The sequence below is a fragment of the Rosa chinensis genome, chromosome 4 (genome assembly GCF_002994745.2).
Source record: "Rosa chinensis cultivar Old Blush chromosome 4, RchiOBHm-V2, whole genome shotgun sequence".
NCBI lineage: Eukaryota > Viridiplantae > Streptophyta > Magnoliopsida > Rosales > Rosaceae > Rosa > Rosa chinensis.
In genome coordinates this window covers 20,393,908-20,407,778 of record NC_037091.1, presented here as the reverse complement: position 1 = coordinate 20,407,778, position 13,871 = coordinate 20,393,908, and the positions used below count along the sequence as shown (strand labels likewise).

At 41.1% G+C, this 13,871-nt stretch overlaps 1 protein-coding gene across 1 annotated transcript; it reads left to right on the top strand.

Annotated features, from left to right (window-relative positions):
• Window positions 1–1,403: 1,403 nt before the first annotated feature.
• Window positions 1,404–3,579, top strand: LOC112198958 (26S proteasome regulatory subunit 10B homolog A-like). The gene is given in 8 exon segments (XM_024340036.1): window positions 1,404–1,509; window positions 1,751–1,851; window positions 1,901–2,008; window positions 2,092–2,181; window positions 2,184–2,252; window positions 2,330–2,449; window positions 2,648–2,731; window positions 3,535–3,579. Coding segments are annotated over 8 exon segments (723 nt in total).
• Window positions 3,580–13,871: the final 10,292 nt, after the last annotated feature.

The following is a 13,871-nucleotide window of genomic DNA, read 5'->3' as shown; positions in this document are numbered from 1 at the left end:
TTTCCCGAAATGGCAAGTCAGACTTGCTATTTATAGAATACGTTTTCAGTGAAATTACAAAACTGCCACTGACTTGAAACCCTTATAACTTCTTCGTTGTAACTCCGATTTTAGCGTGCCACATGTTTACGAACTCGGTTTAACGTCCTCTACAAATTTCATGAAGAAAATTTTCTCAAATTTTGACCTGAACAAAAAGTCAACTATTAGAGCCCCCCAATAATTGGAAACGGAGCCGAAAATAAAAATAACTATCGTTTACCATCCAAACAACTAATAAAACGATAACTTGAGATTCGGGACGTAACACGAAACATGATGATGTTCGTGGTCATTGCAGCGAAGGTTTGGTCAACTCAAGGAAGATAACAACTAAGAAAGTTCATTCAAGGGAGAATGTCTCAGATTGTTTGACCAGGACCATTGCCATGGGGGAGTTCAAGTGTTACTTGAACCTGCTCATTCTTACAGCACCTCCTCACTTGAGGTGTGTTGAGGCAAATAGACTTTTGCCAAGGTGAAGGTTCTTGAAGGTTTCAGGATTACTTCAAGAAGTACAAGATATCCTGGAGGTTGCAGTAATCAGTTTGGTATCAACTCACCAAGGTGGAGATTGTAGTGAATTTGGCTCGTTGTTAAGCCAAAGTTGATTAGGATTCAAGGAAAAACCAGATCGGTAAATGAAGATTAGTGTGCACAGGAATTCTTCTAGCATCCTAATGGGTTTTGGAATAGGAAGAGTTATTCATATTGATTTAGTCCTGGAAAATAAGTTCTATTCTAGTTAGGAGTAGGAAAGCTAGCTCTCTTTCCTTTTTCTAATAGTTTTATGAATCGTAATGTGACATGTTTGTAACTAGCACCTATAATCTATAAATAGGGCTGCAGGGAGGTCACATAATGTGTCCTTAGATCAGAGAAGAGATCATAGAGAGATCTCAGAGAGTTCTCAATTAACATACAAACACAGGGGCAGGGAGAGCCAAGGGTGATAGAGAGATCTAGCAAAGGGGTTGGGGATTAGCATAGGGATTTCAATAAGTACTTGTAATCAAGTTGTTATTCTCCATAGTGATAGTGATTCTCAAGAGAGATCACACAGAGGACGTAGGCAAAGTTTTTGTCGAACCTCTATAAAATTCTGTGTTCGTGTGCTGTGGTTTTTTGCTGTGATATTTTGCATCATCATCCTATTGCTGTTTGCAGTCATTTGTCTTAAAAGAGAAACAAGGTTCTGGGTAAAAGGTGCATATTTACTACAATTCCCTCCTCCCAAATTTCAGATTCCTTCCTCTCAAATTTTCAGATCCCCCCATAAAATGTAAAAATGAAGCTTTATTAGATGCAACAGCTCTCAAATTTCTTCTTCTCCCAAAAACCTGTCAGACCCCAGCACCTCCTAGATGACCTCGACCGAGACGGAGGACGTCGTACTACGTCGCACCGCCATCACCGATTACTGCAATAGGTTACTCCAGCACAAGGAGCTCGACTCCCGAATCCACGCAGGTCAGATTCGCACTCCAAACCCTCTTATATCCAACTACAAATGTTCCCAATCTGTTCAATTTTTAGTCTAGGGATTTGATTCCCATTTTCTATTCAATCGGGTGTTGTGCCCTAGCTCTAGTTGTTAATTTTGGTTGATGGAGTTTCTGGGTAGTGGGTTTCTGTGTGAATTGAGAAATTTTAGATAGCATGAGGAATTTGTTTGGGTCTAAATTGCTTGTTTCGGATTTTTCATTGCAAGAAAACTTGAGAGGAGTTAAGGAGGAGTTTGGAAAAACTGAAGATGATTTGAAGTCGCTTAAAAGTGTTGGTCAGATTATAGGGAAAGTTCTGAAACCTCTTGTGATTATGATTTTGTAAGGATTGATCGGCATCTAAGTAGAAAATGGAGACTTTTAGTGAATGTAATTTTGTTAGAGCTGCTTTGTGTTTGAGAAGTCTGGAAGTAAATGTTTTGGATATGACTAGTCTGACTATCATGAGGGCTCTTCCAAGAGAGGTAATTATGATTCTATTATTAATGGTGTGAATTGAATTTGTATCTGTCTACCCTTGAACATTCTTGCTTAATTTGATTTGCAGGTTAACCTGGTAGTGTATAATATGTTTCATGAAGATCCAGTTAATGTTAGCTACTCTGCTGTGGGAGGGCTAGGAGATCAGATCTTGGATAGCTTAGGGAATCTATAGAACTGCCTCTAATGAACCCTGAGCATCAAACCACCCAAGGCATGTTTTATATAGTATTGCTGATTGCATACTGTTAGTGACATAGTCAATAATTTTATCATGCTTCCCCTAGTAATGTCATTATGCTAAGAAGTCTTCATTGTTATTTTATTGAATTGTTCCAGTGTGTTCTTCTCTATGGACCCCGGGAACAGGGAAGACATTGCTAGCCAGAGAAATTGCAAGAAAGAGAGATGCTAACTTTCTAAAGGTTAGTTATTCGTGTCTGTGGCTTTTATATTGATGTTTTACTTTTTATGCAATAGTGTGCTTATTATTTGTGTTTGATCATGTACACTATTACCTGTGAACCTAGGTTGTATCAAGTGCTAGTATTTTTATCCAATAGTGTGCATATTATTTTTGTAATATGGTTTAATGGGTTTTTGTTGTGTTGGTTTTAGTGTAGGTGAGAATTCAATTGGGTCAGGGATCAGCTGGACAAGTTGCCAGGACCATGATCAAGGAGGAGGGTTTTGGTTTATTGTATAAGGTAAGCTTATTTGGGGTGAATACAGTTTGACTTTTTGATTCATGATTTACTTTATTTAGTGCTGGATGTTTTAGATGAGGAATTTATGTCTGTTTGAGGTCTCGAATTTTAGATTCTTCATGCCAATCAGATATGTATTCCTTTCCAATAATCCAATTGATTGCTTGGAGTGGGTAGGTTGTCTCTAATTTGTTTGTTTTGATTTTTTCTCAAAACCAAAACCCTAAAATCGTTTTCTTGCTTATTTCTTTTGTTTATGTTTTCATAGCTTTCTATTCTTTGTTTTCTTTTAATTAATTAGCATAGCAAATGATCTCCAAATTCCCTAAAAATTTACCAGTATTCAAGTATTCACTGATTGTCATACTCAAAAGTGCTTATAAATCTTTCAAGTCCTAAATTCTGTCATCATGGTTTACTATCTTTGAGTTCTGTTATTCATTTTATATATTCCAGAATCCTACCTTATCTTGTTCAGTTGAATCTATAACCGAAAGCCTTTGTAACGTAATAGCCTCTTTGCGTAACTACATTACGAAGGCAACATACCAATTTGAGTCTTCCACTTAAAGAAAGAATCTGAATTATCTATCTGTGCACTTTTAAACATCTTGAGGAGGCCATAACTATTACTTCTTTTGATAGAAAATTTCAAGTATATGCCCTCTGCCTCATTATCTCATTTAAAGAACAAGGACTGTAGAAGCATGTAGATAATTAAGAATTGAAATAGCATTTGACATAGCTACCACCTAGTTGATGGATGAAGTTTTTTCTAATTCATATTGTTTATCTGATTGCAGTCATTGCTGTGTGATCCAAACCCGAACTCTCCAGCAAACAATTAGAATGCTAGTGTAGTCTATCCCAAATACTCAATATCTTGAATTATTCTCATTTGTAATTGAGTATAGCTAGAAGATTTGAGATTGTATTGAACTGAATATTGCTAGTTTGAAGATCAGTTTGGTTGGCAAAGTCATATGTATTGTGATATGGACTTGAATTGGAGTATAGATCATACTTTTAATATATATTTTTTGGGCAAGTTTTTAATTTTAAGGACACAGTTTATGTGTCCTCTATTATATTTAAGGACATCTATTTTCGGATGTAAAGACACAACTCAAGTATCCTCTTATACATATAAGGACACTGTTTTTGATAATATAAGGACACAAATCAAGTGTCCTCTTGTAGTTACAAGGACATTGTTTTTGATGATATAAGGACACAATTCAAGTGTCCTCTTATAGATACAAGGACAATGATTTTTGCTTTTAATGACACAGTTTAGGTGTCCTAGTATGGAAAAGAGGACTCTTTTCCAGTGTCCTTGTATATGACTTACAATGACTGCTGGATAGAGGACTCTTTTTTAGAGTGTCCTTAAATGTATTAGAGGGCTCTGTTCCAGTGTCCTTATATGCAGTTTTTTTAGTAGTGTCTTTACCTTCAAAACGCAGATGAGTTTCAAGGGAGGAAACGTCTTCCAGTGTTGGAGGGTCCAACACTTCTGAAGCTGTTCATAGGGACTTTGATGCCATCATGGGTGTAGCCAATACCTTGCTCAATGGTTGTGACTAACGTATCCTCAATTATTTCTTCCAAGACTTTTTGTGCAAGAGTATCAAGTACATCAATAGAAAAGCATGAATCAAATTCAATTGGATACCTCATAGCTTAAAAGATGTTGAAGCCTATCACACCTCCATCAAATTCCATCATTAGAGAGCCAACATACATGTCAATTTTTGTCCTAGCAGTTCACATGAAAGGTCTACCTAACAAAAGTGGCGTTGGGTTTATGGTGGATTCCTCCATGTCTAAAACATAAAAATCTGCAGGAAAGATCAAGTGATTAACCTGCACATGCACATCTTCCAACAATCCTTTCAGAAAGGCCTTAGATTTATCCGGTAAATGAATAATTACGTTATCAGTTTTAATTTCACCTAGACCTAAAGACGCATAAATAGAAGAAGGCATGACATTTATAGATGCACCTAGATCTAACATGTCATTTTCGAATCTAGCGTTACCGATAACGCAAGGAATGGTGAAGCTTCGAGGCTCTTTGCATTTTGGGGGAAGTTTCCTTTGAATAACAGTTGACACATTCTCATTCACCTTCACAACCTTCTTTTCTCGAATTCTCCTTCTTGTTGTACAAAGTTCCTTTAAGAACTTTACATATTTAGGCACTTGCTTTATAGCTTTAAGGAGGGGAATGTTGACCTGTACTTTCTTAAACATATCCAAGATAGTCATGTTGCTTTCTTCTTACTTGGATTTAGCAAATCTGTGAGGAAAAGGCATAGGAGAAGGAAAAGTATTGGTAATAATTAGAATTGCATAGTTGGATGTTTTACCTTTGGTTTCTGGTTTCGTTGGGGATTGCAATGAGCTTTCAATCCTGGACGTAGCAGGGTCTGGGATTGAAAGGTCAGTTTCAATCCTGGATGTCACTGGGTCACTTTTTCCCTTCCTTTTTGAAGTTGGTGTCTCCTCTTCTTCATCAATGTGCACGGTGGTGCTCTTTTGTGGATTGGGGGCGTCATTGATGACCTTTTCACTTCTAGTGGTGATGGCATTTGCAGATTCTAAGCTTCCATTTAGATTTGGAATAGTATTACTTGGAAGCTTACCTCCTTCAGGCAATCATTCTCCATTGCTTCCATCCTCTTATGCATGAGATTCTGACCTTGCATCAAATTGTTGGTTTGATTTTGCACTTGGTTCTGATTTTGCAACAAAGTCTGAGTAGAAGCAGTTAAAGTTTTGATAATCTCATCATAGTTATTAGAAGAAGATAAAGAATTTAAACAAGAGAAGTAAGCTTGTTAATTTTATCTTCCAAATGAGCAATAGTACTTACCTCATTAACTCCATCTCTTTCACGTGTAATGGACCTTGTTCCTCCATATTGTTGTTGGTTTAAAGCTCTACTTTGAATTAGAGCCATCCGAGCAGCTGATTGTTTGTCCATAAAGGAACCTCCAGAAGTAGCATCAAGCATGTCTCTCTTCGAGTTGGTGAGCCCCTCATAAAAACAAGTAAGCAAAGTCTCATCCTTCATTCCATGTTGAGGGCATTGAGCAAGAAGAGACTTAAACCTCTCATGATCATCCACATATGACTCATCAACTCCTTGTTGAATTCCACTAATCTTCTTCCTAAACATGATTATGCGAGATTTGGGGAAATACTTATCCAAAAATGCCTTCATCATGTTATCCCAAGATGTAATGTGTCCACTTGGCAATTCATAAATCCATTGCTTTGCCTTGTCAGCCAATGAGAAAGGGAATGCCTTCAGCTTCAAAAGATTCTCATCTGCTAAATGTGGCTTCATGCTTGAACAAATGAACTGAAACTCCATTAGATGCTGGTTGGGGTCTTCCATAGAGAGCCCATGGAAAGTAGGAAGACGATGGAGCAATCCAGACTTCAATTCAAAATCCGTTGTTAATCCTTTAGCTGGACTAGGGTAGGTGACACAAGTGGGGATGCCACTTGGGACAGTAGAGGATGAAAGTTTCCTAATAAGGAGAGCCATTGGTTGTGGTGGCGTTGAAGGTTGCTCTTGGAAGAGTGATGAGATGTCGTACACTTCTTCTTCTTTTGGTGAAGACGAGCTTGCTTCCTTAAGTTTTTTGTTGATTCGAATTGTTTTTTGTAACTCAGGGTCAAAAGGAACAAGCTCGTCTTGCGGATTTCTCCTTGTATGCATACACAAATTGAAGTACCTGAGGAGAAAACATAAGCAACGTTAAGAATCAAAGAAGAAAAACGAAATACAAAGAAAAGCTCACTTGAAAACGCTTCACGTATCCAGACCAATCTTAGACATCGTGTTGGAATAAGATGCACCTAGTTGAAGTAGAAATTGAGTCAATGTTAAAAACAAGAATTCCAAAACTATTCAAGTATGATTTACAACCCCTAATCAAAACTCTAAACAAATTAAAAATTAAAACTATGAAAAATAAGTATTTTTCAAACCCCTTCTACGCCAAAAATTGTTACGCAAAAAGCAAGCATTTAACTTTACCCTGCAAATTGTAGCCGTTAGCAATATAGAGTAAGCAAGGATCGTTCGATGCCAGAGATTGAGGGTACTAAATTAATCACACAAAATAAAACAAATAACAAAACTAAACTAACTAGTACTGAAAACAATTGACAATACTAAGAAAAAGAAAACCGTCAAAGATAGAAAAAGATGGTAGGAAAAGAAGAGGATAGAAGGGTGTGTTGCAATCCTAAGTTGAAATAGATTTGGGGTTTTGAAGTTTCTACAAAAATAAAAGGAAATTAAGAAAGCAAAATCGATTTTAGAGTTTGAAAAACAATATGGAGAAGACGTTAGAGACTCGGAAATCCAACACCAATTACTTTTGAACAATGTTAAGTTAACCTAGTCTCAATTACTAAGGTGTGAACAGAAACCAACCACGTAATAAGTCGGAGCAAATCATGTCCCTAATTATTGTTTCCCTAAGTACTTGGTCTACATGAACGTACAATAGCCAAGCCTATCAAACATGCAATCAAGGTATAGAACACTATCCTATCAACAACACATATAGTGTCAACATATTTAAAGCATTGAGATCTCATGGAAACAATTGGTTATAGAGTTGCAGTTTAGTGTGGAACACCTACCAACTTGTAGAGATCTCTTCTAGTTGTTTAAAACATTAGCTTTTGTCCAAAGCCTTGCAAACTTGTGGATTAGAAAACAATACGATTAGGTGAATTATTTTCTAAACCTAGCTCCAATGACATGCATAAATCCTATGTTGGCCACCATAAAACAAACACATGCAAAGTTTTCAATCAATCAGAGATAAACAGCCAATTCACAACAAAGATCAAGAAACTAGATTAAAACAAACATATGTTCTACATATTCAGGGCTTCAAACCTCGCCCCTAATAAGAAGTAACTAGCCACACATCGTCTTAAATTCAACAGATAAAAACATAAGTATTTGATTACAAGAGAATAAAAAGGAGAATATGAGAGCCACAAATTCACTTTTAGGCAGCCTTGGACGCAGTACTCCTTCAAGATGGGTCATGGTTAAGCTTGATGGAGGGTGGAAGATGGATTACAGGGTTTTTACTCTTAGAGGACTTGGGAATGTCAAGACTTTGTGTACTAGGGTTTCAGGCAGAAGATGGTGCTGTAGGGTGGTGATAATTTTTCACATGTTCAGATGCTCTATATGTGTTTCTGTGAAGAATACGGGACCTAAAGTAAGAAGCATGACGGAGAGAGAGAGAGAGAGAGAGAGATGACACCGGATGTATAGTGATTCACCTTGCACTTGGGACAAGGCAACGTCCACTTAGATATTTTACTATGAGTGAGGTCAAGTGACCTTTGTAGTGATACAAGTGTGGGGATCATGGATCCATCCTCTCTAAGAAAGGGAGGACTTCCCTTTATAGGTAAAGGAAGTCCCACTCTATTCTATATTTCCAATGTGGGATACAATACACATATTGCTTCTCTTGAAGCCTCTTGGAGAGCATGGGAAGGTGGCCTCCCTACGAGGTACCGGCCGACCACTACCATAGCGAGGTAGCTCGGGTGTCGATCGAGCTACCTGATGCATGTCGTGGGAGGGACTAGCCATATCGTGGGGCCCACCTAAGAGGTCGTTGCTTATGCTTGGCGGTATGTGATATAAGTGGTATGTACAAGGCCCCTAAGTCCCCGAGTAAGAGGCGCTTCTTGGTTGGGGAGTTTAAATGTGATGCCGCCAAGTATGAGTGATGACCTTGTTGAACGTCATACCCATACTAGTCCCCAACTCTGTAAGTAAGAAGGGACTCTACGGGTATGTTGGTGCCTCGGGGCCCTCATCAAGTTAGTACCTGCAATTAAGATGAGAGTGCACAAAAGCATATTGATTGCGCTAGGGCAATCGAAGTGACATTTGTGTTAAATGCACCAAGGTGCATGAACGATTATGAGATGCATGATGCAAAGATGTGTGATGAACACGGTAACACATAATGATATGTGTGATGAACACGGTAAGACATAATGATATGTAAATGTTGTATGCACGTGATGCACATGTGTTAGGATGGGGAGTGTTGTTACTTGCCGAGTCCACCAAGTCACGCAGTTAGTAAAACGGGAATTCAGACTTAGATTATGTTTGATGATGCCTGGTGAGGCTAAGAATGAAGCCCCGGTATTGAAGTTACGTGTCATACTAGCGAGATTATGGCAAGACCATGATAGTCCCCCAAGTATGAATGTAAGAATTGCGGTTGCTCATATTGAGCGAGCAGTAGGTTGTGTGAATTAGGTTCTGTGGTCCTATTAATGGGATGTAAAAGAAATTTAATTGTTGCGATCAACAATAGGTGAAAAATTTCAATATTTCCATTAATAGACTGTAGTAGGAAAAGTATGAGCGTGAAGCTCAATGGTAGTCCCGGTCGGGTACTACCTCCACTTGTGATAAGTGGTATGAATAAGTCCCCCAAGTGTAGAGAACGCTTGGGAGGTGAGATGACTCAAAATCAAGGATTGGACCTTGGCTTACCCGTTGGGTGTACCTCGCTTGGGGCAAAGATTATAATGTAAGGGACTGAACCTTGGCTTTTGTAAGAGAGCTACCCTTTAGTATTCCCGTCGGGATACCTTGCTCGAGTAGAGGATTTATGAGGGCCTGTGGAGTAGATAGGTTAGGGGCCTCATGTACCCGATGAGGTGGTTAAGGCCGTGATCCCGGTGGGATTTGAGAGCTAGGAGTCTCTTTGACCCGATGGGATCGAATGAGGGTTTGAGCCTCGTAATCCCATTGGGGTAGATGAGGGCTTGAGCCTCCTTAACCCAATGGGATTGAATGAGGGCTGGTAGGCCTCCTTTAACCGGTGGTGTGAGCCCGGGTAGAATGATGTAACCCCGTTGGGGCAACCGGTGGCCTTGGGCCCCGGTACCTGGTGGCATGGCCCCGGGTAGAATATATGATGGCATTGGCCTCGTAAACCCGTTGAGGTAGATGAGGGCTTGAGCCTTCTTAATCCAACGGGGTTGAACGAGGGCCGGTAGGCCTACTTTACCCGGTGGTGTGACCCGGGTAGAATGATGTAACCCCGTTGGGGTAACCGGTGGCCTTGGGCCTCGGTACCCGGTGGCATGGCCTCGGTAGAATATATGATGCCATTGGCCTCGTAACCTCGTTGGGGTAGGTGAGGGCTTGAGCCTCCTTAACCCAATGGGGTTGAACGAGGGCCGGTATGCCTCCTTTACCCGGTGGTGTGACCCCGAGTAGAATGATGTAACCCCGTTGGGGTAATCGGTGGTTTTGGCATCTGGTACTCGATGGTGTGGCCCCGGGTAGAATGAGGCCTTGTGCCTCTTAACCCCGTTGGGTTACCTCGTCGATTGGAGATGATTTGTGTAAGGATATGACCTTAGCTTACCCCTTGGGGGTACCGCGCTAGAAGTGAGGATTTTAAGTGCCGCACATTGTTTAGTGTTACACGCATACATGTAGTAAGTTTAATTGACGGGCAATTAAATTAAAGCATATATGGTATGTATGTTTAACATGTACTTGTAGTGGAAATGCTAGTAAGAATTTGCACTTTGTAAGCATGCCTTAGAATTATGGAGACATTCCACAAGCATGACATAAATATTTAGGCATAATAGATATGATATCAAAAATTAATGCATTTTGTAGACATGTTTTGATTATAGTAATCGGTATTGAAGCATGTAAAGCATTGCATTAGCTCAAATTGAGAGAGCGTAAAAAGAAGATACTATGACTTATCGTATGCCGGTTTTGAGTAGGTTGGAGTTGGAATAAGTACCCAAGTCATGTTGGAGTTGTCCAAGCATAACGCTCCATTGTTTCGGTGAATAAGATGTTCTGGTAACATGTATCAACTCATCATCGAGGTACTCTTAGTAAGTAAGTAAATGCTAGATATGAATTGTTGAATTTCCTTGAGACAAAATAGATGATTAATATGTGGATTTGTAAAATTAACATCCATAATTTGCATATGTATTTTGAAACAAATTTTGAATATATGTACCAATTGAGCAAAATGTATAAGCATTGGAGTGGTGTACTAAATGATGACAAGTGGCGTGTGGTTGCTCGTCATTAATATGAATTTCGATGGCCAATGAAAATTTGTACAAATGTATTTTGAGGTGAAATGGCATGTAAGATGCCGAGGATAAAATGCATAGAGTAGTATACATGTGCAATAATTGAGAATAATGCTCAGTATTGTGCCACTTGTATATATGGTTTGATCAAAAAGACCAAGCAATCATGCTCCATACATTTGTATGATAAAAAAGCTCAGGTTGCCGGGAACGTTAATTTGTAGTATACCTAAGACATACATAGGTGGTTACACATCAACACGTCTAGTACTGTGGGCATGTGTAATTATAGGGAGCTAGGTGTCCAACTGAATATAGGTTGCATGTGTTACTGAATAAAGCTACGAGGCATGCATGTGTAAGTATATCTTGCATTCATGCTCTAAGGTACCATGTAGGTTTGCATGGACAATATAATCAATTGATACGTGGCACTAATTACACATACCATGTGTAGAGTGGAACGACATGAATTCAAACATGATTGAAGTTTCATTTGAATAACAGAGTATATATGAGTAGTCGAGTACTTATCTTTGCAGGCTTGCAAGAGGGCTGTTGTTTGAAGACTGCAGACTGTCTGTAAGAGATTTACAGGTGCCCGGAGAGGTAAAAACCAGATTAAATTGTGAAGGCAACTGAGGCAGACGTGTCAGTGGATTTCATGGAAAGGGAAATCGATGACTTGGTGTTGCGGGGTGTCCAGAGAAGATCGATGGGTGTCCAAGCAACCTTTTTTTTTCTTTTTTGATGTCTCGGAAGGATATGTGCAGGTACCCGATCCCAAAGCTACATGTGCCGGAAGGATAGTTCCCGGCGGCTGTGACTCGATCCACCAAAGCTACTTCAAGGATGAGTCGAGCTAGCGCTAGTACCTTAAACGAGCGGTGCTGTGTGCAGATGATGATCACGTTCAGTGGTGAATCTTCGAGTCTCAGAGCTTGTGGATCTCGGCTAATTAAGATGGTACCGGTGAGAGTGCCGGGGTGGGTGGTGCCGGGAGGTTGAGTACCAGCCTTCCAAGCACCCGCTAGCTCTTTTTTATTATTATTATTTTTTAAACGACCGGGTACCAATAGGTGGACCGTTCACGTAGCGGGAGAGTCAGCGAGAGCTAGATTGATTTTAGGCGGGATGAGACCGAAACCTGGTGAGATGAGTCACTCAGAGTTGCTGCTTGAGAAATCGATTCCAGGACTTGGTGAGGTTTACCGGTGTGCCAAACTTGCTACCGGAATGAGGTGAAGGACCGAGAGCCGGAGAGAGATGTTGGGCTAGGAGGCGTGGGAGAGATGAGTCTCCGGTGATAGAGAAGGTGATACCCGGTTGTGCATCTGGCATATGTAGATCAACGAGTGAAGGTGCCGATATCAAGGATCTTGAGGATACCTGGACAAGCGGGCTTACTCGAGTCCACAAAGAGGATGTCCCACTGGCAGGTCGATCGGGCTGGCGATGATCTCCGGGAAGAGGAGAATCCAGAAGGTCCCGAGGTGATATATGACTTAGCGAGATCGTGTTTAAAATTTCTTGGAGCCTCGGGCCTGACAGGTTGCTGACTCAGTGGGTCTGCAGGTGGGATCCTGGAGCTGTCGATGTCGTTCAGAAGTCTAGGTAGCCGGTTACATCTCATGTCAGCGGGTACCGGCTCCAAGTGGGATCCTGTAACTCCCGGAAGCAGAAATGTTGATGAGCCGGTACCGGGTAGGCTGTTGGTTATCGGGTAGTGCCCGAGATCGAGGTTGTCGGTGATGAGAATCCGGGAGGAGGCATGGTTGCCGGCCAGGTTACTGATACCGGGCTCCCAATCATGAAATGTCCAAGAGCTGGAGAGGTCTGTTACCGGGACTTGTTGACTCGATGACGGAGTTTTGTGGATCCGGGAAGGTGAATGCCACCGAGACCCTTGCTGAGTTGCTGAGGGAGCTAGCAGTGAGGTGATGGAGTTACCGGTGATGATCTCTGGGAAGTGAGGATGCTGTTGGGGAGGCCTGGTTCCCAGAAATTTCGAAGTACCGGGCGGATTGCACAATGGTACCCGTACGTGACTCACTGAAGGATCTGGGAAGGTGAATGCCACCGACACCCGTGGTGTGCAAGTGAAGCTTGATTCCTGCCGACTTGTGAAAGTCCCGTAGGCTTAGGAGTGGAGGTGCCGATATCAAGGATCTGCATGTACCCATGTACCCGGATGGCTCGTGTACCTGGATGACTCACGTACCCGAATGGCTGGTGTACCAGAATGGCTCCCGTACCCGAATGGCTCACGTACCCGGATGGCTCACGTACCCAAATGGCTTATGTACCCAAATGGCTCTTGCTTAAGGTCGGAGGTTCATACCCACACTTAAGGACCATTCTTCTAGCGCCAATTTTTCTGTTGAAGAATACGGGACCTAAAGTAAGAAGCATGATGGAGAGAGAGAGAGAGAGAGAGAGAGAGAGAGAGAGAGAGAGAGAGAGAGAGAGAGAGAGAGAGAGAGATGACACCAGATGTATAGTGGTTCACCTTGCACTTGGGGCAAGGCTACATCCACTTAGATATTTTACTATGAGTGAGGTCAAGTGACCTTTGTAGTGATTTAAGTGTGGGGATCATGGATCCATCCTCTCTAAGAAAGGGAGGACTTCCCTTTATAGGTAACGGAAGTCCCACTCTATTCTATATTTCCAATGTGGGATAATTGCTTCTCTTGAAGCCTCTTACAAGGTACCAGCCGACCTCCACCATAGCTCGGTAGCTCGGGTGTCAGACTACCGGATGCATGTTGTGGGCGGGACTAGCCATGTCGTGGGGCCCACCTAAGAGGTCGTTGCTTATACTTGGCGGTATGTGATATAGGTGGTATGTACAATATGTATGAGGAACACAGCCCAAGTTTCCTTCTCCAATTGTGCTTTAAAGACCTTCCCTTGTTACTTGAGGATTCCTTTGATTGATGCACAACTTAATTGCATAAAACCTTAGAAATCTTCCCAAAAT